The sequence below is a fragment of the Drosophila miranda genome, assembly GCF_003369915.1.
Source record: "Drosophila miranda strain MSH22 chromosome Y unlocalized genomic scaffold, D.miranda_PacBio2.1 Contig_Y1_pilon, whole genome shotgun sequence".
NCBI lineage: Eukaryota > Metazoa > Arthropoda > Insecta > Diptera > Drosophilidae > Drosophila > Drosophila miranda.
The window spans coordinates 36433329-36453595 of record NW_022881603.1 but is presented as its reverse complement, the minus strand read 5'-3'; the positions used below and the strand labels follow the sequence as shown (position 1 = coordinate 36453595).

The following is a 20267-nucleotide window of genomic DNA, read 5'->3' as shown; positions in this document are numbered from 1 at the left end:
AAACACAATCGCTTATCTTCATATGTAGGTACTTTGGCGTTGGTTGCGTTTTATTTCCTATTTGCAAAAGGAGGTTAATACATTTTATTCTTATATGTAGGTAATATATCTACGCACGCTTCGTCTTTTCTCCCCGCTCTTTCTTCGACTGCTCAAACTAATGTGACCTTCTTGTCTTTTCATAGTGTGGCCATTTTTCTTCTCTCTTTTTTCTTTACGTAGGGTATCTGTGCCCTTGCTTAAAACTAAGTATATATAAGCTAATTTTTCTCGACAACATCCCCACCACCGTGAATCAAGCACGCTCGTGATTCACAATATGTCTAGCTTTTCCAGCATACAGGTTGGGCGGTGTAGAACTCCAGCCGTCGTCTTTACAGTGGCTGAGCGAACCTGTCCGTCGCGTCCAGGCGTGACTGCTAGAATAACTCCCTTTTTCCATTGAGATCGATGAAGGTTCTTATCACAGATAAGAACAATGTCCATTTCAGCGAGTGGTGGCACTGGGTGATGCCACTTTGTACGTCTGCCCAAGTCTGGTAGGTACTCATTGAGCCACTTGTTCCAAAATGAGTGTGAGATCTGCTGAGCGATGCGCCATTCCTTTCGAGTTGGCTGGTACTTCTCCTCTTGTGGATGTGGTGTCTGGCTAGAATTGGGAGAACCTAAAAGAAAGTGATTAGGGGTTATCGGATCGTCTGTGGGGTTATCCAGAGTAATGTGTGTAAGCGGTCTGGAATTTACTATGTTTTCAGCGTTACACATTAGGCTATACAGTATGTCTTCTTTCAGGTTTTTGTCATGCAGCGCGTGTCCTATGGCCCTCTTTACACTGCGTACCAATCTTTCCCAGCACCCACCTGCATGGGGGTTTAGCGGGCAATTAAACAGCCATTCGATCTGCTTGGTTGACAACTCGTTCGCTATTCTAATGTGATCGAGGTCCTGTAATTCTCTTTTCAATTCACGCTCAGCTCCCACCAAATTGGTACCATTGTCAGATCGGATTCTTACTGGTCTTCCGCGTAAGGCATGTAAATATGCATATCCAGCGTTTCTTCTATCCAGGCCTTCCTCTTACAACCAGAAACGGTCTCATATAGTCGATTCCAACATATGAGAATAAGCGTATGTACGGAGAGAGTCTGTCCTTAGGAAGTTGTCCCATTAATGGCATTTTTGGTGAAGCTCTCTGGATTTTACAAGTCATACAATTTCTAGCTGCACGGCGAACCTCCTGTCGGCAGTGTGGTATGTAGTACTTTCTGCGTATTTCTGCTATAATTGTGTTTTCATTCTGGTGTTTCCATAGCTCGTGATAATGTCGCACGATCAATTTTGTAACGTGATGCCCTTGGGGCATTAATATTGGACGCCTGGTTTCTTCTCCAACCGAACATGCGTTATTAATACGCCCATTCATGCGGATCACTTCTCTTCCGTCTATGATCGGAGACAACTTCCACAGCTTGCTGTTCTTTTCGATGGACTGTCCAGTCAATAGCGCCACCCGCTCATCATGAAATGCAACATCCTGTACATTGCGGATCACTATGAGTACAGCTTCTTCAATTTCAGCTACATCAAGGTAGACTTTTCGTTTGATCTTACGATCACACATCCTGTAGACCCAAGCGACAACTCGCATCCGCCTTGTAAATGAAGAGAACCTTTCCAGCAACTCCCTGAATACGATATTGACAGATCCATCTGAAGACATCTCATTGATTGATAACGTAAACTTGCTTCTTAGTTCCAGTTCCGTGTCACCAACGTCTGAAGTTCCTAGATTCCATTGACTTGCGTCCTCTTGAAGGAATTGAGGGCCTCTCAACCAGGAGGTTTCTCGAGTTCCAGATCTGAGTTTGGTGCCAAAGTCTGCCGGGTTATCCTTAGTAGGCACCCAATGCCAATCTTCCAACCTTGTGGCTTCAAGTATCTCGTCAATTCTGTGTCCTACATATGGCTTATATTTTCTGTGATCTGATTTAATCCATGCTAAGACAGTCTTGGAGTCGGACCACATGTGGACACATTTGGGGTTGACGTCGTGACCCTCAAGAATACATTTCCTGAGACGAGTTCCTAGCACTGCCGCCTGTAGCTCGAGCCTGGGTATGGTCGATAGTTTCATTGGGGCACACTTGGTCTTTCCCATTATAAATGCGGACTTCCATTTAGATTTCGTACGCATGCGCCAGTATCCAACTGCTGCATAAGCTGACTCACACATCGCAAAATATGTGTAGTTCAATTGGTTCCCCAAAGAACTCTTCAGCGTAACATCGGGGTATCCTTATCTTGCATGCTTGGCTTAGGCTGCGCAACCAACATTTCCATTGCTTTATATCGTCGCCCTCAATTGGCTGGTCCCACTCTGTTCGCTTTTGCCATATTGACTGCAGAAGCAGTTTAGCGATCAGGGAATATTCGGCTAGAATTCCAAATGGGTCAAACACAGACATAACCACTCGCAATACTTCTCGCTTAGACGGTATTCTTGATTCTGAAAAGATTGATGCGTCAATTTTGTTAAACGAAAGAGAGAACCCAAATTCGTCGCTGCGTGTACACCAGTACATTCCCAGGACCTTTTGATAATTCGAAGATTCATCCCTTTCAAGAGTTATGGGTTCAGCTACTTGTTCGTTACCAAAAACCTTGTTGAAGAATTTCGAATTGGACACAAACTTTCTCAGTTCGAATCCTCCCTTTTTGTGAATGTCAACTATCTCCTTCACGACTCTCACAGCCGATTCTTCGGATGAAAAACAATGCACCAAATCGTCCACATAATGGTTTTTAATAATGGCATTCACCGCATCTGGATACGATTCCTTAAATTCAAGTGCGTTTCTATTTTTCACATATTGAGCAGAGGCCGGTGAACATTTGGCTCCAAAGGTCATGACCTGCATTTCATACTCCTTCATCTCGTCGCCTGGATTCTTCCTCCATAGTATGCGTTGGGCACATCGATCCTCCTTTCGTGTTATGACTTGGTGGAACATTTCTGCTATGTCAGCACAGACTCCAATCGGTTTCTGTCTGAACCTCATAAGAATGTCCGTTAGGGATTGATACCCGTCGGGGCCAGTCATGAGCATGGAGTTTAACGACAATCCATCGACTTCTGCAGCCGCGTCGAAAACAATTCTCAACTTGCCGGGCTTGTTAGGATTTAAGACCCCAATATGAGGCAGGCACCATTCTTTTTTCTTGTCCACTTCCAGTTCATTGCTTGTGATATGCCGAATGTATGACTTTTCTTCGTATGCTTCCATCAGGTCGCAGTATTTTTTGTAGTACTCTGGATCATGTATAAATTTTCTTTCCAAAGACAATTGTCTCTTTATTGCCATTTTCTTGCTGTCAGGCAAGACGACGTCATCCACTTTCCATAGTAATCCCGTTTCAAAACGGTCACCAATACGTTTTGTCGTGGTTGATAGCAATCGGTTCGATCTCTCAGTTTCTCGACCTTCTACGTGGTTTTTCACAATCCGCACATCCATTTCCGAATTCGTGATGTAGTCTCGCACCAACTGTTCAATGTGCTCGTCATTGTGTTTAACCAGATGTACGGCCTTTACATTACTCATGGGTCCTGATTCTCCGCGACATTTTCCATACGCAACCCAACCCAGATTGGTTAATGCAATGGCTGGCCCAACGTATCCCATAGATCTCATTTGCTTTGGAGCTATCAAATGTAGGTTATCTAGTCCGATTAGTATTTCAGGTCTAGCATTTCTATAGCCTTTCAAAGGAATACTCTTTATGTGTGGGTATTGCGAACTTAGCTCAGACATGTTTACGGATTGCTTCGGCAGCCGTAAATCCTTAATAGTCCTTACTCCGTTTAGTGCATAGACCTTGCCTCCACGTTCATCAGATATTCCAATATTAAATCGGCTGACCAATTCCGTTGATGTCTTTTCTCCAAACCATTGCAATGTCAGACTTTCTTTGGGCCCATGTAATCCTAACTCGTCTGCCATTTTATTTTTAGCATGAAGATTAACAGGCAATATCTTAAACAAAATCATTGAGCTAGCCTCATGCGTTGCTGTTCCTGTGAACTTTACTTCCTCGCCTGGTTGATTAACTGATTCTGCATGGAGCAAACGGTGAATGCGTTTGGCACATCCATCAAGTCCACATTGGTGATGTCGTCTACATTTTTGACTACGATGGCAGTACTTTAGGCAATTGAAGCATAATTTTCTTTCCCTTACATGCTGCCATTTTTTTTCAAGTTCTAACTGGGCAAATGAGTTACAGTTTTCCAAGTCGTGTTTCCCATTGCAGACGGAGCACGCCTTCTTGGTTACAAGTCCGATGTCGTTTGCATGGAATAGTCTCGACTTTTCCTTCTTTGGCTTGAACGTCGCCTGATCGTCAACCAATCCTGCGTCTTGCACTTCTTCGGCCAATCCCTGAAGCCATTGACTTAAATGACTGATCGATTTTTCATCTCCTAGTTGCTTGGAATGGCGTGCCCACTCCAGTCTCTGTTGCACTGGCAACTTTAAGATTAACTTCTCCATTAATGTTGGGTTTTTTAACTGCTGATGTGCGTTAGCTGCTTCTAAGAATGAAGCCAAGTTTTGTACCTTCATTTTGAACTCTACTAATTGTTCCAATCTCCCTTCGCGAATGCTCGGAAATTCTCTAACGCGACTAATCTGGCTTTTTACGAGTTTCTCCGGTCTACCAAAATTTTGTTTAAGGGTCTCTAAAATATTTGAAACGTTAGAACTGTGAATAAGCAAACATTCAACGGTCTCCCTAGCCTTGCCCTTTATTGCCTTTTGGAGGCGTAACAAATTTTGCCTGTCACTGTATCCGTACTCTGCAGTGGTCATAGTGAAAGCTTCGTTGAACATTGGCCACTCTTCGGGAGCACCATTCAACTCCGGTAGATCGTACAATTTTCTTTGCGTTTCCTGAGAAGGAACCGGTTGCCTTGGTGATGAGACTGCGTCTGATATCACTGAGGGCTCAGCCGTGGTTGATTGTGGTCCTGGCTCGCCAGTTCTCCTTCCACTAATACCAAGGGATCGCAGAAGTATATTAGTTTTTTCCATTTGAATTTGATTCATCCGCAGAACTTCCATTTGGAACTGCTGCATTTGCATTGCATTGGCCCGCTGACTTTCTTGCATTTGGCGCCACATCTCCATCATAACGTTAACAACGCCATGTGATTGGGCTTCTTTTGATGTGCCGGGCCCGGCCCCCTCCATATTTGAGGCTTCACCTTGCGCGGATTCTCTTTCCACTTTTCCCATCTCAACGTTGTCCTCGTCCATTTCATCCGTTGCCCTTAATTTGCTCATTGCTCTGGTAATCATCACCCGCAGACTAACCTTTCCCCAAATCAACAATCAAATTGGCACTTACCAAACAAACCACAATCCAGAAATTTTCACTCGATTTCATCAGCCAACTGCGCACTCAAGCCTCTAGTTGCTGGCCCGCAAGAACTTCGTTGGTTAGAGCGAGATGGCAGTATGTGCACGATCTCGCATACATACATATAAATGTGCGCTTTTTTCAGCTGCCTGACGTGCGCACCCACGTTGGCCTCCGTGTTCTGCAATGTTTATTATCCACCCACGAGCGAGATGACCGTCTCCTTGTGGGTTCCGTCGCTTTTCCAATGTCCAGTATACTTCAGTGCTTGCACCACGAGTTTCTGCCCGTCTTCATACAAACTCCAAGAACTCTAGCGTCATTGGCTTCCAAGAAGCGAAATAAAATATGTTGAGTCCAGGAACGTGAGAATTGCGGATAAAACACAATCGCTTATCTTCATAGGTACTTAGGCGTTGGTTGCGTTTTATTTCCTATTTGCAAAAGGAGGTTAATACATTTTATTCTTATATGTAGGTAATATATCTACGCACACTTCGTCTTTTCTCCCCGCTCTTTCTTCGACTGCTCAAACTAATGTGACCTTCTTGTCTTTTCATAGTGTGGCCATTTTTCTTCTCTCTTTTTTCTTTATGTAGGGTATCTGTGCCCTTGCTTAAAACTAAGTATATTTAGGCTAATTTTTCTCGACAACATCCCCACCACCGTGAATCAAGCACGCTCGTGATTCACAATATGTCTAGCTTTGCCAGCATACAGGTTGGGCGGTGTAGAACTCCAGCCGTCGTCTTTACAGTGGCTGAGCGAACCTGTCCGTCGCGTCCAGGCGTGACTGCTAGAATAACTCCCTTTTTCCATTGAGATCGATGAAGGTTCTTATCACAGATAAGAACAATGTCCATTTCAGCGAGTGGTGGCACTGGGTGATGCCACTTTGTACGTCTGCACAAGTCTGGTAGGTACTCATTGAGCCACTTGTTCCAAAATGAGTGTGAGATCTGCTGAGCGATGCGCCATTCCTTTCGAGTTGGCTGGTACTTCTCCTCTTGTGGATGTGGTGTCTGGCTAGAATTGGGAGAACCTAAAAGAAAGGGATTAGGGGTTATCGGATCGTCTGTGGGGTTATCCAGAGCAATGTGTGTAAGCGGTCTGGAATTTACTATGTTTTCAGCGTTACACATTAGGCTATACAGTATGTCTTCTTTCAGGTTTTTGTCATGCAGCGCGTGTCCTATGGCCCTCTTTACACTGCGTACCAATCTTTCCCAGCTCCCACCAAAATGGTACCATTGTCAGATCGGATTCTTACTGGTCTTCCGCGTAAGGCATGTAAATATGCATATCCAGCGTTTCTTCTATCCAGGCCTTCCTCTTACAACCAGAAACGGTCCCATATAGTCGATGCCAACATATGAGCATAAGCGTACGTACGGAGATAGTCTGTCCTTAGGAAGTTGTCCCATTAATGGCATTTTTGGTGAAGCTCTCTGGATTTTACAAGTCATACAATTTCTAGCTGCACGGCGAACCTCCTGTCGGCAGTGTGGTATGTAGTACTTTCTGCGTATTTCTGCTATAATTGTGTTTTCATTCTGGTGTTTCCATAGCTCGTGATAATGTCGCACGATCAATTTTGTAACGTGATGCCCTTGGGGCATTAATATTGGACGCCTGGTTTCTTCTCCAACCGAACATGCGTTATTAATACGCCCATTCATGCGGATCTCTCCTCTTCCGTCTATGATCGGAGACAACTTCCACAGCTTGCTGTTCTTTTCGATGGACTGTCCAGTCAATAGCGCCACCCGCTCATCATGAAATGCAACATCCTGTACATTGCGGATCACTATGAGTACAGCTTCTTCAATTTCAGCTACATCAAGGTAGACTTTTCGTTTGATCTTACGATCACACATCCTGTAGACCCAAGCGACAACTCGCATCCGCCTTGTAAATGAAGAGAACCTTTCCAGCAACTCCCTGAATACGATATTGACAGATCCATCTGAAGACATCTCATTGATTGATAACGTAAACTTGCTTCTTAGTTCCAGTTCCGTGTCACCAACGTCTGAAGTTCCTAGATTCCATTGACTTGCGTCCTCTTGAAGGAATTGAGGGCCTCTCAACCAGGAGGTTTCTCGAGTTCCAGATCTGAGTTTGGTGCCAAAGTCTGCCGGGTTATCCTTAGTAGGCACCCAATGCCAATCTTCCAACCTTGTGGCTTCAAGTATCTCGTCAATTCTGTGTCCTACATATGGCTTATATTTTCTGTGATCTGATTTAATCCATGCTAAGACAGTCTTGCAGTCGGACCACATGTGGACACATTTGGGGTTGACGTCGTGACCCTCAAGAATACATTTCCTGAGACGAGTTCCTAGCACTGCCGCCTGTAGCTCGAGCCTGGGTATGGTCGATAGTTTCATTGGGGCACACTTGGTCTTTCCCATTATAAATGCGGACTTCCATTTAGATTTCGTACGTATGCGCCAGTATCCAACTGCTGCATAAGCTGACTCACTCATCGCAAAATATGTGTAGTTCAATTGGTTCCCCAAAGAACTCTTCAGCGTAACATCGGGGTATCCTTATCTTGCATGCTTGGCTTAGGCTGCGCAACCAACATTTCCATTGCTTTATATCGTCGCCCTCAATTGGCTGGTCCCACTCTGTTCGCTTTTGCCATATTGACTGCAGAAGCAGTTTAGCGATCAGGGAATATTCGGCTAGAATTCCAAATGGGTCAAACACAGACATAACCACTCGCAATACTTCTCGCTTAGACGGTATTCTTGATTCTGAAAAGATTGATGCGTCAATTTTGTTAAACGAAAGAGAGAAACCAAATTCGTCGCTGCGTGTACACCAGTACATTCCCAGGACCTTTTGATAATTCGAAGATTCATCCCTTTCAAGAGTTATGGGTTCAGCTACTTGTTCGTTACCAAAAAGCTTGTTGAAGAATTTCGAATTGGACACAAACTTTCTCAGTTCGAATCCTCCCTTTTTGTGAATGTCAACTATCTCCTTCACGACTCTCACAGCCGATTCTTCGGATGAAAAACAATGCACCAAATCGTCCACATAATGGTTTTTAATAATGGCATTCACCGCATCTGGATACGATTCCTTAAATTCAAGTGCGTTTCTATTTTTCACATAATGAGCAGAGGCCGGTGAACATTTGGCTCCAAAGGTCATGACCTGCATTTCATACTCCTTCATCTCGTCGCCTGGATTCTTCCTCCATAGTATGCGTTGGGCACATCGATCCTCCTTTCGTATTATGACTTTGTGGAACATTTCTGCTATGTCAGCACAGACTCCAATCGGTTTCTGTCTGAACCTCATAAGAATGTCCGTTAGGGATTGATACCCGTCGGGGCCAGTCATGAGCATGGAGTTTAACGACAATCCATCGACTTCTGCAGCCGCGTCGAAAACAATTCTCAACTTGCCGGGCTTGTTAGGATTTAAGACCCCAAAATGAGGCAGGAACCATTCTTTTTTCTTGTCCACTTCCAGTTCATTGCTTGTGATATGCCGAATGTATGACTTTTCTTCGTATGCTTCCATAAGATCGCAGTATTTTTTGTAGTACTCTGGATCATGTATAAATTTTCTTTCCAAAGACAATTGTCTCTTTATTGCCATTTTCTTGCTGTCAGGCAAGACGACGTCATCCACTTTCCATAGTAATCCCGTTTCAAAACGGTCACCAATACGTTTTGTCGTGGTTGATAGCAATCGGTTCGATCTCTCAGTTTCTCGACCTTCTACGTGGTTTTTCACAATCCGCACATCCATTTCCGAATTCGTGATGTAGTCTCGCACCAACTGTTCAATGTGCTCGTTATTGTGTTTAACCAGATGTACGGCCTTTACATTACTCATGGGTCCTGATTCTCCGCGACATTTTCCATACGCAACCCAACCCAGATTGGTTAATGCAATGGCTGGCCCAACGTATCCCATAGATCTCATTTGCTTTGGAGCTATCAAATGTAGGTTATCTAGTCCGATTAGTATTTCAGGTCTAGCATTTCTATAGCCTTTCAAAGGAATACTCTTTATGTGTGGGTATTGCGAACTTAGCTCAGACATGTTTACGGATTGCTTCGGCAGCCGTAAATCCTTAATAGTCCTTACTCCGTTTAGTGCATAGACCTTGCCTCCACGTTCATCAGATATTCCAATATTAAATCGGCTGACCAATTCCGTTGATGTCTTTTCTCCAAACCATTGCAATGTCAGACTTTCTTTGGGCCCATGTAATCCTAACTCGTCTGCCATTTTATTTTTAGCATGAAGATTAACAGGCAATATCTTAAACAAAATCATTGAGCTAGCCTCATGCGTTGCTGTTCCTGTGAACTTTACTTCCTCGCCTGGTTGATTAACTGATTCTGCATGGAGCAAACGGTGAATGCGTTTGGCACATCCATCAAGTCCACATTGGTGATGTCGTCTACATTTTTGACTACGATGGCAGTACTTTAGGCAATTGAAGCATAATTTTCTTTCCCTTACATGCTGCCATTTTTTTTCAAGTTCTAACTGGGCAAATGAGTTACAGTTTTCCAAGTCGTGTTTCCCATTGCAGACGGAGCACGCCTTCATGGTTACAAGTCCGATGTCGTTTGCATGGAATAGTCTCGACTTTTCCTTCTTTGGCTTGAACGTCGCCTGATCGTCAACCAATCCTGCGTCTTGCACTTCTTCGGCCAATCCCTGAAGCCATTGACTTAAATGACTGATCGATTTTTCATCTCCTAGTTGCTTGGAATGGCGTGCCCACTCCAGTCTCTGTTGCACTGGCAACTTTAAGATTAACTTCTCCATTAATGTTGGGTTTTTTAACTGCTGATGTGCGTTAGCTGCTTCTAAGAATGAAGCCAAGTTTTGTACCTTCATTTTGAACTCTACTAATTGTTCCAATCTCCCTTCGCGAATGCTCGGAAATTCTCTAACGCGACTAATCTGGCTTTTTACGAGTTTCTCCGGTCTACCAAAATTTTGTTTAAGGGTCTCTAAAATATTTGAAACGTTAGAACTGTGAATAAGCAAACATTCAACGGTCTCCCTAGCCTTGCCCTTTATTGCCTTTTGGAGGCGTAACAAATTTTGCCTGTCACTGTATCCGTACTCTGCAGTGGTCATAGTGAAAGCTTCGTTGAACATTGGCCACTCTTCGGGAGCACCATTCAACTCCGGTAGATCGTACAATTTTCTTTGCGTTTCCTGAGAAGGAACCGGTTGCCTTGGTGATGAGACTGCGTCTGATATCACTGAGGGCTCAGCCGTGGTTGATTGTGGTCCTGGCTCGCCAGTTCTCCTTCCACTAATACCAAGGGATCGCAGAAGTATATTAGTTTTTTCCATTTGAATTTGATTCATCCGCAGAACTTCCATTTGGAACTGCTGCATTTGCATTGCATTGGCCCGCTGACTTTCTTGCATTTGGCGCCACATCTCCATCATAACGTTAACAACGCCATGTGATTGGGCTTCTTTTGATGTGCCGGGCCCGGCCCCCTCCATATTTGAGGCTTCACCTTGCGCGGATTCTCTTTCCACTTTTCCCATCTCAACGTTGTCCTCGTCCATTTCATCCGTTGCCCTTAATTTGCTCATTGCTCTGGTAATCATCACCCGCAGACTAACCTTTCCCCAAATCAACAATCAAATTGGCACTTACCAAACAAACCACAATCCAGAAATTTTCACTCGATTTCATCAGCCAACTGCGCACTCAAGCCTCTAGTTGCTGGCCCGCAAGAACTTCGTTGGTTAGAGCGAGATGGCAGTATGTGCACGATCTCGCATACATACATATAAATGTGCGCTTTTTTCAGCTGCCTGACGTGCGCACCCACGTTGGCCTCCGTGTTCTGCAATGTTTATTATCCACCCACGAGCGAGATGACCGTCTCCTTGTGGGTTCCGTCGCTTTTCCAATGTCCAGTATACTTCAGTGCTTGCACCACGAGTTTCTGCCCGTCTTCATACAAACTCCAAGAACTCTAGCGTCATTGGCTTCCAAGAAGCGAAATAAAAGATGTTGAGTCCAGGAACGTGAGAATTGCGGATAAAACACAATCGCTTATCTTCATAGGTACTTAGGCGTTGGTTGCGTTTTATTTCCTATTTGCAAAAGGAGGTTAATACATTTTATTCTTATATGTAGGTAATATATCTACGCACGCTTCGTCTTTTCTCCCCGCTCTTTCTTCGACTGCTCAAACTAATGTGACCTTCTTGTCTTTTCATAGTGTGGCCATTTTTCTTCTCTCTTTTTTCTTTATGTAGGGTATCTGTGCCCTTGCTTAAAACTAAGTATATTTAAGCTAATTTTTCTCGACAACATCCCCACCACCGTGAATCAAGCACGCTCGTGATTCACAATATGTCTAGCTTTGCCAGCATACAGGTTGGGCGGTGTAGAACTCCAGCCGTCGTCTTTACAGTGGCTGAGCGAACCTGTCCGTCGCGTCCAGGCGTGACTGCTAGAATAACTCCCTTTTTCCATTGAGATCGATGAAGATTCTTATCACAGATAAGAACAATGTCCATTTCAGCGAGTGGTGGCATTGGGTGATGCCACTTTGTCCGTCTGCATAGGTCTGGTAGGTACTCATTGAGCCACTTGTTCCAAAATGAGTGTGAGATCTGCTGAGCGATGCGCCATTCCTTTCGAGTTGGCTGGTACTTCTCCTCTTGTGGATGTGGTGTCTGGCTAGAATTGGGAGAACCTAAAAGAAAGTGATTAGGGGTTATCGGATCGTCTGTGGGGTTATCCAGAGCAATGTGTGTAAGCGGTCTGGAATTTACTATGTTTTCAGCGTTACACATTAGGCTATACAGTATGTCTTCTTTCAGGTTTTTGTCATGCAGCGCGTGTCCTATGGCCCTCTTCACACTGCGTACCAATCTTTCCCAGCACCCACCTGCATGGGGGTTTAGCGGGCAATTAAACAGCCATTCGATCTGCTTGGTTGACAGCTCGTTCGCTATTCTAATGTGATCGAGGTCCTGTAATTCTCTTTTCAATTCACGCTCAGCTCCCACCAAATTGGTACCATTGTCAGATCGGATTCTTACTGGTCTTCCGCGCCGCGCCATGAAGTTATGCAATACTCGAAGACACGTATCTGTTGTCAGGTCCCTGGCAATTTCCAAATGAATTGCTCTTATTGTAAGGCATGTAAATATGCCTATCCAGCGTTTATCGGTACTCCTTCCTCTTACAACCAGAAACGGTCCCATATAGTCGATTCCAACATATGAGAATGGACGGAGAGAGTCTGTCCTTAGGAAGTTGTCCCATTAATGGCATTTTTGGTGAAGCTCTCTGGATTTTACAAGTCATACAATTTCTAGCTGCACGGCGAACCTCCTGTCGGCAGTGTGGTATGTAGTACTTTCTGCGTATTTCTGCTATAATTGTGTTTTCATTCTGGTGTTTCCATAGCTCGTGATAATGTCGCACGATCAATTTTGTAACGTGATGCCCTTGGGGCATTAATATTGGACGCCTGGTTTCTTCTCCAACCGAACATGCGTTATTAATACGCCCATTCATGCGGATCACTCCTCTTCCGTCTATGATCGGAGACAACTTCCACAGCTTGCTGTTCTTTTCGATGGACTGTCCAGTCAATAGCGCCACCCGCTCATCATGAAATGCAACATCCTGTACATTGCGGATCACTATGAGTACAGCTTCTTCAATTTCAGCTACATCAAGGTAGACTTTTCGTTTGATCTTACGATCACACATCCTGTAGACCCAAGCGACAACTCGCATCCGCCTTGTAAATGAAGAGAACCTTTCCAGCAACTCCCTGAATACGATATTGACAGATCCATCTGAAGACATCTCATTGATTGATAACGTAAACTTGCTTCTTAGTTCCAGTTCCGTGTCACCAACGTCTGAAGTTCCTAGATTCCATTGACTTGCGTCCTCTTGAAGGAATTGAGGGCCTCTCAACCAGGAGGTTTCTCGAGTTCCAGATCTGAGTTTGGTGCCAAAGTCTGCCGGGTTATCCTTAGTAGGCACCCAATGCCAATCTTCCAACCTTGTGGCTTCAAGTATCTCGTCAATTCTGTGTCCTACATATGGCTTATATTTTCTGTGATCTGATTTAATCCATGCTAAGACAGTCTTGCAGTCGGACCACATGTGGACACATTTGGGGTTGACGTCGTGACCCTCAAGAATACATTTCCTGAGACGAGTTCCTAGCACTGCCGCCTGTAGCTCGAGCCTGGGTATGGTCGATAGTTTCATTGGGGCACACTTGGTCTTTCCCATTATAAATGCGGACTTCCATTTAGATTTCGTACGTATGCGCCAGTATCCAACTGCTGCATAAGCTGACTCACTCATCGCAAAATATGTGTAGTTCAATTGGTTCCCCAAAGAACTCTTCAGCGTAACATCGGGGTATCCTTATCTTGCATGCTTGGCTTAGGCTGCGCAACCAACATTTCCATTGCTTTATATCGTCGCCCTCAATTGGCTGGTCCCACTCTGTTCGCTTTTGCCATATTGACTGCAGAAGCAGTTTAGCGATCAGGGAATATTCGGCTAGAATTCCAAATGGGTCAAACACAGACATAACCACTCGCAATACTTCTCGCTTAGACGGTATTCTTGATTCTGAAAAGATTGATGCGTCAATTTTGTTAAACGAAAGAGAGAAACCAAATTCGTCGCTGCGTGTACACCAGTACATTCCCAGGACCTTTTGATAATTCGAAGATTCATCCCTTTCAAGAGTTATGGGTTCAGCTACTTGTTCGTTACCAAAAAGCTTGTTGAAGAATTTCGAATTGGACACAAACTTTCTCAGTTCGAATCCTCCCTTTTTGTGAATGTCAACTATCTCCTTCACGACTCTCACAGCCGATTCTTCGGATGAAAAACAATGCACCAAATCGTCCACATAATGGTTTTTAATAATGGCATTCACCGCATCTGGATACGATTCCTTAAATTCAAGTGCGTTTCTATTTTTCACATAATGAGCAGAGGCCGGTGAACATTTGGCTCCAAAGGTCATGACCTGCATTTCATACTCCTTCATCTCGTCGCCTGGATTCTTCCTCCATAGTATGCGTTGGGCACATCGATCCTCCTTTCGTATTATGACTTGGTGGAACATTTCTGCTATGTCAGCACAGACTCCAATCGGTTTCTGTCTGAACCTCATAAGAATGTCCGTTAGGGATTGATACCCGTCGGGGCCAGTCATGAGCATGGAGTTTAACGACAATCCATCGACTTCTGCAGCCGCGTCGAAAACAATTCTCAACTTGCCGGGCTTGTTAGGATTTAAGACCCCAAAATGAGGCAGGAACCATTCTTTTTTCTTGTCCACTTCCAGTTCATTGCTTGTGATATGCCGAATGTATGACTTTTCTTCGTATGCTTCCATAAGATCGCAGTATTTTTTGTAGTACTCTGGATCATGTATAAATTTTCTTTCCAAAGACAATTGTCTCTTTATTGCCATTTTCTTGCTGTCAGGCAAGACGACGTCATCCACTTTCCATAGTAATCCCGTTTCAAAACGGTCACCAATACGTTTTGTCGTGGTTGATAGCAATCGGTTCGATCTCTCAGTTTCTCGACCTTCTACGTGGTTTTTCACAATCCGCACATCCATTTCCGAATTCGTGATGTAGTCTCGCACCAACTGTTCAATGTGCTCGTTATTGTGTTTAACCAGATGTACGGCCTTTACATTACTCATGGGTCCTGATTCTCCGCGACATTTTCCATACGCAACCCAACCCAGATTGGTTAATGCAATGGCTGGCCCAACGTATCCCATAGATCTCATTTGCTTTGGAGCTATCAAATGTAGGTTATCTAGTCCGATTAGTATTTCAGGTCTAGCATTTCTATAGCCTTTCAAAGGAATACTCTTTATGTGTGGGTATTGCGAACTTAGCTCAGACATGTTTACGGATTGCTTCGGCAGCCGTAAATCCTTAATAGTCCTTACTCCGTTTAGTGCATAGACCTTGCCTCCACGTTCATCAGATATTCCAATATTAAATCGGCTGACCAATTCCGTTGATGTCTTTTCTCCAAACCATTGCAATGTCAGACTTTCTTTGGGCCCATGTAATCCTAACTCGTCTGCCATTTTATTTTTAGCATGAAGATTAACAGGCAATATCTTAAACAAAATCATTGAGCTAGCCTCATGCGTTGCTGTTCCTGTGAACTTTACTTCCTCGCCTGGTTGATTAACTGATTCTGCATGGAGCAAACGGTGAATGCGTTTGGCACATCCATCAAGTCCACATTGGTGATGTCGTCTACATTTTTGACTACGATGGCAGTACTTTAGGCAATTGAAGCATAATTTTCTTTCCCTTACATGCTGCCATTTTTTTTCAAGTTCTAACTGGGCAAATGAGTTACAGTTTTCCAAGTCGTGTTTCCCATTGCAGACGGAGCACGCCTTCATGGTTACAAGTCCGATGTCGTTTGCATGGAAAAGTCTCGACTTTTCCTTCTTTGGCTTGAACGTCGCCTGATCGTCAACCAATCCTGCGTCTTGCACTTCTTCGGCCAATCCCTGAAGCCATTGACTTAAATGACTGATCGATTTTTCATCTCCTAGTTGCTTGGAATGGCGTGCCCACTCCAGTCTCTGTTGCACTGGCAACTTTAAGATTAACTTCTCCATTAATGTTGGGTTTTTTAACTGCTGATGTGCGTTAGCTGCTTCTAAGAATGAAGCCAAGTTTTGTACCTTCATTTTGAACTCTACTAATTGTTCCAATCTCCCTTCGCGAATGCTCGGAAATTCTCTAACGCGACTAATCTGGCTTTTTACGAGTTTCTCCGGTCTACCAAAATTTTGTTTAAGGGTCTCTAAAATATTTGAAACGTTAGAACTGTGAATAAGCAAACATTCAACGGTCTCCCTAGCCTTGCCCTTTATTGCCTTTTGGAGGCGTAACAAATTTTGCCTGTCACTGTATCCGTACTCTGCAGTGGTCATAGTGAAAGCTTCGTTGAACATTGGCCACTCTTCGGGAGCACCATTCAACTCCGGTAGATCGTACAATTTTCTTTGCGTTTCCTGAGAAGGAACCGGTTGCCTTGGTGATGAGACTGCGTCTGATATCACTGAGGGCTCAGCCGTGGTTGATTGTGGTCCTGGCTCGCCAGTTCTCCTTCCACTAATACCAAGGGATCGCAGAAGTATATTAGTTTTTTCCATTTGAATTTGATTCATCCGCAGAACTTCCATTTGGAACTGCTGCATTTGCATTGCATTGGCCCGCTGACTTTCTTGCATTTGGCGCCACATCTCCATCAACGTTAACAACGCCATGTGATTGGGCTTCTTTTGATGTGCCGGGCCCGGCCCCCTCCATATTTGAGGCTTCACCTTGCGCGGATTCTCTTTCCACTTTTCCCATCTCAACGTTGTCCTCGTCCATTTCATCCGTTGCCCTTAATTTGCTCATTGCTCTGGTAATCATCACCCGCAGACTAACCTTTCCCCAAATCAACAATCAAATTGGCACTTACCAAACAAACCACAATCCAGAAATTTTCACTCGATTTCATCAGCCAACTGCGCACTCAAGCCTCTAGTTGCTGGCCCGCAAGAACTTTGTTGGTTAGAGCGAGATGGCAGTATGTGCACGATCTCGCATACATACATATAAATGTGCGCTTTTTTCAGCTGCCTGACGTGCGCACCCACGTTGGCCTCCGTGTTCTGCAATGTTTATTATCCACCCACGAGCGAGATGACCGTCTCCTTGTGGGTTCCGTCGCTTTTCCAATGTCCAGTATACTTCAGTGCTTGCACCACGAGTTTCTGCCCGTCTTCATACAAACTCCAAGAACTCTAGCGTCATTGGCTTCCAAGAAGCGAAATAAAAGATGTTGAGTCCAGGAACGTGAGAATTGCGGATAAAACACAATCGCTTATCTTCATAGGTACTTAGGCGTTGGTTGCGTTTTATTTCCTATTTGCAAAAGGAGGTTAATACATTTTATTCTTATATGTAGGTAATATATCTACGCACGCTTCGTCTTTTCTCCCCGCTCTTTCTTCGACTGCTCAAACTAATGTGACCTTCTTGTCTTTTCATAGTGTGGCCATTTTTCTTCTCTCTTTTTTCTTTATGTAGGGTATCTGTGCCCTTGCTTAAAACTAAGTATATTTAAGCTAATTTTTCTCGACAACATCCCCACCACCGTGAATCAAGCACGCTCGTGATTCACAATATGTCTAGCTTTGCCAGCATACAGGTTGGGCGGTGTAGAACTCCAGCCGTCGTCTTTACAGTGGCTGAGCGAACCTGTCCGTCGCGTCCAGGCGTGACTGCTAGAATAACTCCCTTTTTCCATTGAGATCGATGAAGATTCTTATCACAGATAAGAACAATGTCCATTTCAGCGAGTGGTGGCATTGGGTGATGCCACTTTGTCCGTCTGCATAGGTCTGGTAGGTACTCATTGAGCCACTTGTTCCAAAATGAGTGTGAGATCTGCTGAGCGATGCGCCATTCCTTTCGAGTTGGCTGGTACTTCTCCTCTTGTGGATGTGGTGTCTGGCTAGAATTGGGAGAACCTAAAAGAAAGTGATTAGGGGTTATCGGATCGTCTGTGGGGTTATCCAGAGCAATGTGTGTAAGCGGTCTGGAATTTACTATGTTTTCAGCGTTACACATTAGGCTATACAGTATGTCTTCTTTCAGGTTTTTGTCATGCAGCGCGTGTCCTATGGCCCTCTTCACACTGCGTACCAATCTTTCCCAGCACCCACCTGCATGGGGGTTTAGCGGGCAATTAAACAGCCATTCGATCTGCTTGGTTGACAGCTCGTTCGCTATTCTAATGTGATCGAGGTCCTGTAATTCTCTTTTCAATTCACGCTCAGCTCCCACCAAATTGGTACCATTGTCAGATCGGATTCTTACTGGTCTTCCGCGCCGCGCCATGAAGTTATGCAATACTCGAAGACACGTATCTGTTGTCAGGTCCCTGGCAATTTCCAAATGAATTGCTCTTATTGTAAGGCATGTAAATATGCCTATCCAGCGTTTATCGGTACTCCTTCCTCTTACAACCAGAAACGGTCCCATATAGTCGATTCCAACATATGAGAATGGACGGAGAGAGTCTGTCCTTAGGAAGTTGTCCCATTAATGGCATTTTTGGTGAAGCTCTCTGGATTTTACAAGTCATACAATTTCTAGCTGCACGGCGAACCTCCTGTCGGCAGTGTGGTATGTAGTACTTTCTGCGTATTTCTGCTATAATTGTGTTTTCATTCTGGTGTTTCCATAGCTCGTGATAATGTCGCACGATCAATTTTGTAACGTGATGCCCTTGGGGCATTAATATTGGACGCCTGGTTTCTTCTCCAACCGAACATGCGTTATTAATACGCCCATTCATGCGGATCACTCCTCTTCCGTCTATGATCGGAGACAACTTCCACAGCCTGCTGTTCTTTTCGATGGACTGTCCAGTCAATAGCGCCACCCGCTCATCATGAAATGCAACATCCTGTACATTGCGGATCACTATGAGTACAGCTTCTTCAATTTCAGCTACATCAAGGTAGACTTTTCGTTTGATCTTACGATCACACATCCTGTAGACCCAAGCGACAACTCGCATCCGCCTTGTAAATGAAGAGAACCTTTCCAGCAACTCCCTGAATACGATATTGACAGATCCATCTGAAGACATCTCATTGATTGATAACGTAAACTTGCTTCTTAGTTCCAGTTCCGTGTCACCAACGTCCGAAGTTCCTAGATTCCATTGACTTGCGTTCTCTTGAAGGAATTGAGGGCCTCTCAACCAGGAGGTTTCTCGAGTTCCAGATCTGAGTTTGGTGCCAAAGTCTGCCGGGTTATCCTTAGTAGGCACCCAATGCCAATCTTCCAACCTTGTGGCTTCAAGTATCTCGTCAATTCTGTGTCCTACATATGGCTTATATTTTCTGTGATCTGATTTAATCCATGCTAAGACAGTCTTGCAGTCGGACCACATGTGGACACATTTGGGGTTGACGTCGTGACCCTCAAGAATACATTTCCTGAGACGAGTTCCTAGCACTGCCGCCTGTAGCTCGAGCCTGGGTATGGTCGATAGTTTCATTGGGGCACACTTGGTCTTTCCCATTATAAATGCGGACTTCCATCCAGATTTCGTACGTATGCGCCAGTATCCAACTGCTGCATAAGCTGACTCACTCATCGCAAAATATGTGTAGTTCAATTGGTTCCCCAAAGAACTCTTCAGCGTAACATCGGGGTATCCTTATCTTGCATGCTTGGCTTAGGCTGCGCAACCAACATTTCCATTGCTTTATATCGTCGCCCTCAATTGGCTGGTCCCACTCTGTTCGCTTTTGCCATATTGACTGCAGAAGCAGTTTAGCGATCAGGGAATATTCGGCTAGAATTCCAAATGGGTCAAACACAGACATAACCACTCGCAATACTTCTCGCTTAGACGGTATTCTTGATTCTGAAAAGATTGATGCGTCAATTTTGTTAAACGAAAGAGAGAACACAAATTCGTCGCTGCGTGTACACCAGTACATTCCCAGGACCTTTTGATAATTCGAAGATTCATCCCTATCAAGAGTTATGGGTTCAGCTACTTGTTCGTTACCAAAAACCTTGTTGAAGAATTTCGAATTGGACACAAACTTTCTCAGTTCGAATCCTCCCTTTTTGCGAATGTCAACTATCTCCTTCACGACTCTCACAGCCGATTCTTCGGATGAAAAACAATGCACCAAATCGTCCACATAATGGTTTTTAATAATGGCATTCACCGCATCTGGATACGATTCCTTAAATTCAAGTGCGTTTCTATT

At 44.3% G+C, this 20267-nt stretch overlaps 1 protein-coding gene across 1 annotated transcript; it reads right to left on the bottom strand.

Annotated features, from left to right (window-relative positions):
- Positions 1-116: 116 nt before the first annotated feature.
- LOC117191000 lies at positions 117-18529 on the bottom strand. Its single transcript, XM_033395981.1, has 2 exons — positions 18327-18529; positions 117-992 (listed from the first exon to the last, which is right to left on the bottom strand). Exons 1-2 carry the CDS (start codon positions 18511-18513, stop codon positions 313-315), a joined length of 867 nt encoding a protein of 288 aa, XP_033251872.1. The 5' UTR covers positions 18514-18529; the 3' UTR covers positions 117-312.
- Between the last annotated feature and the right edge of the window lie 1738 nt (positions 18530-20267).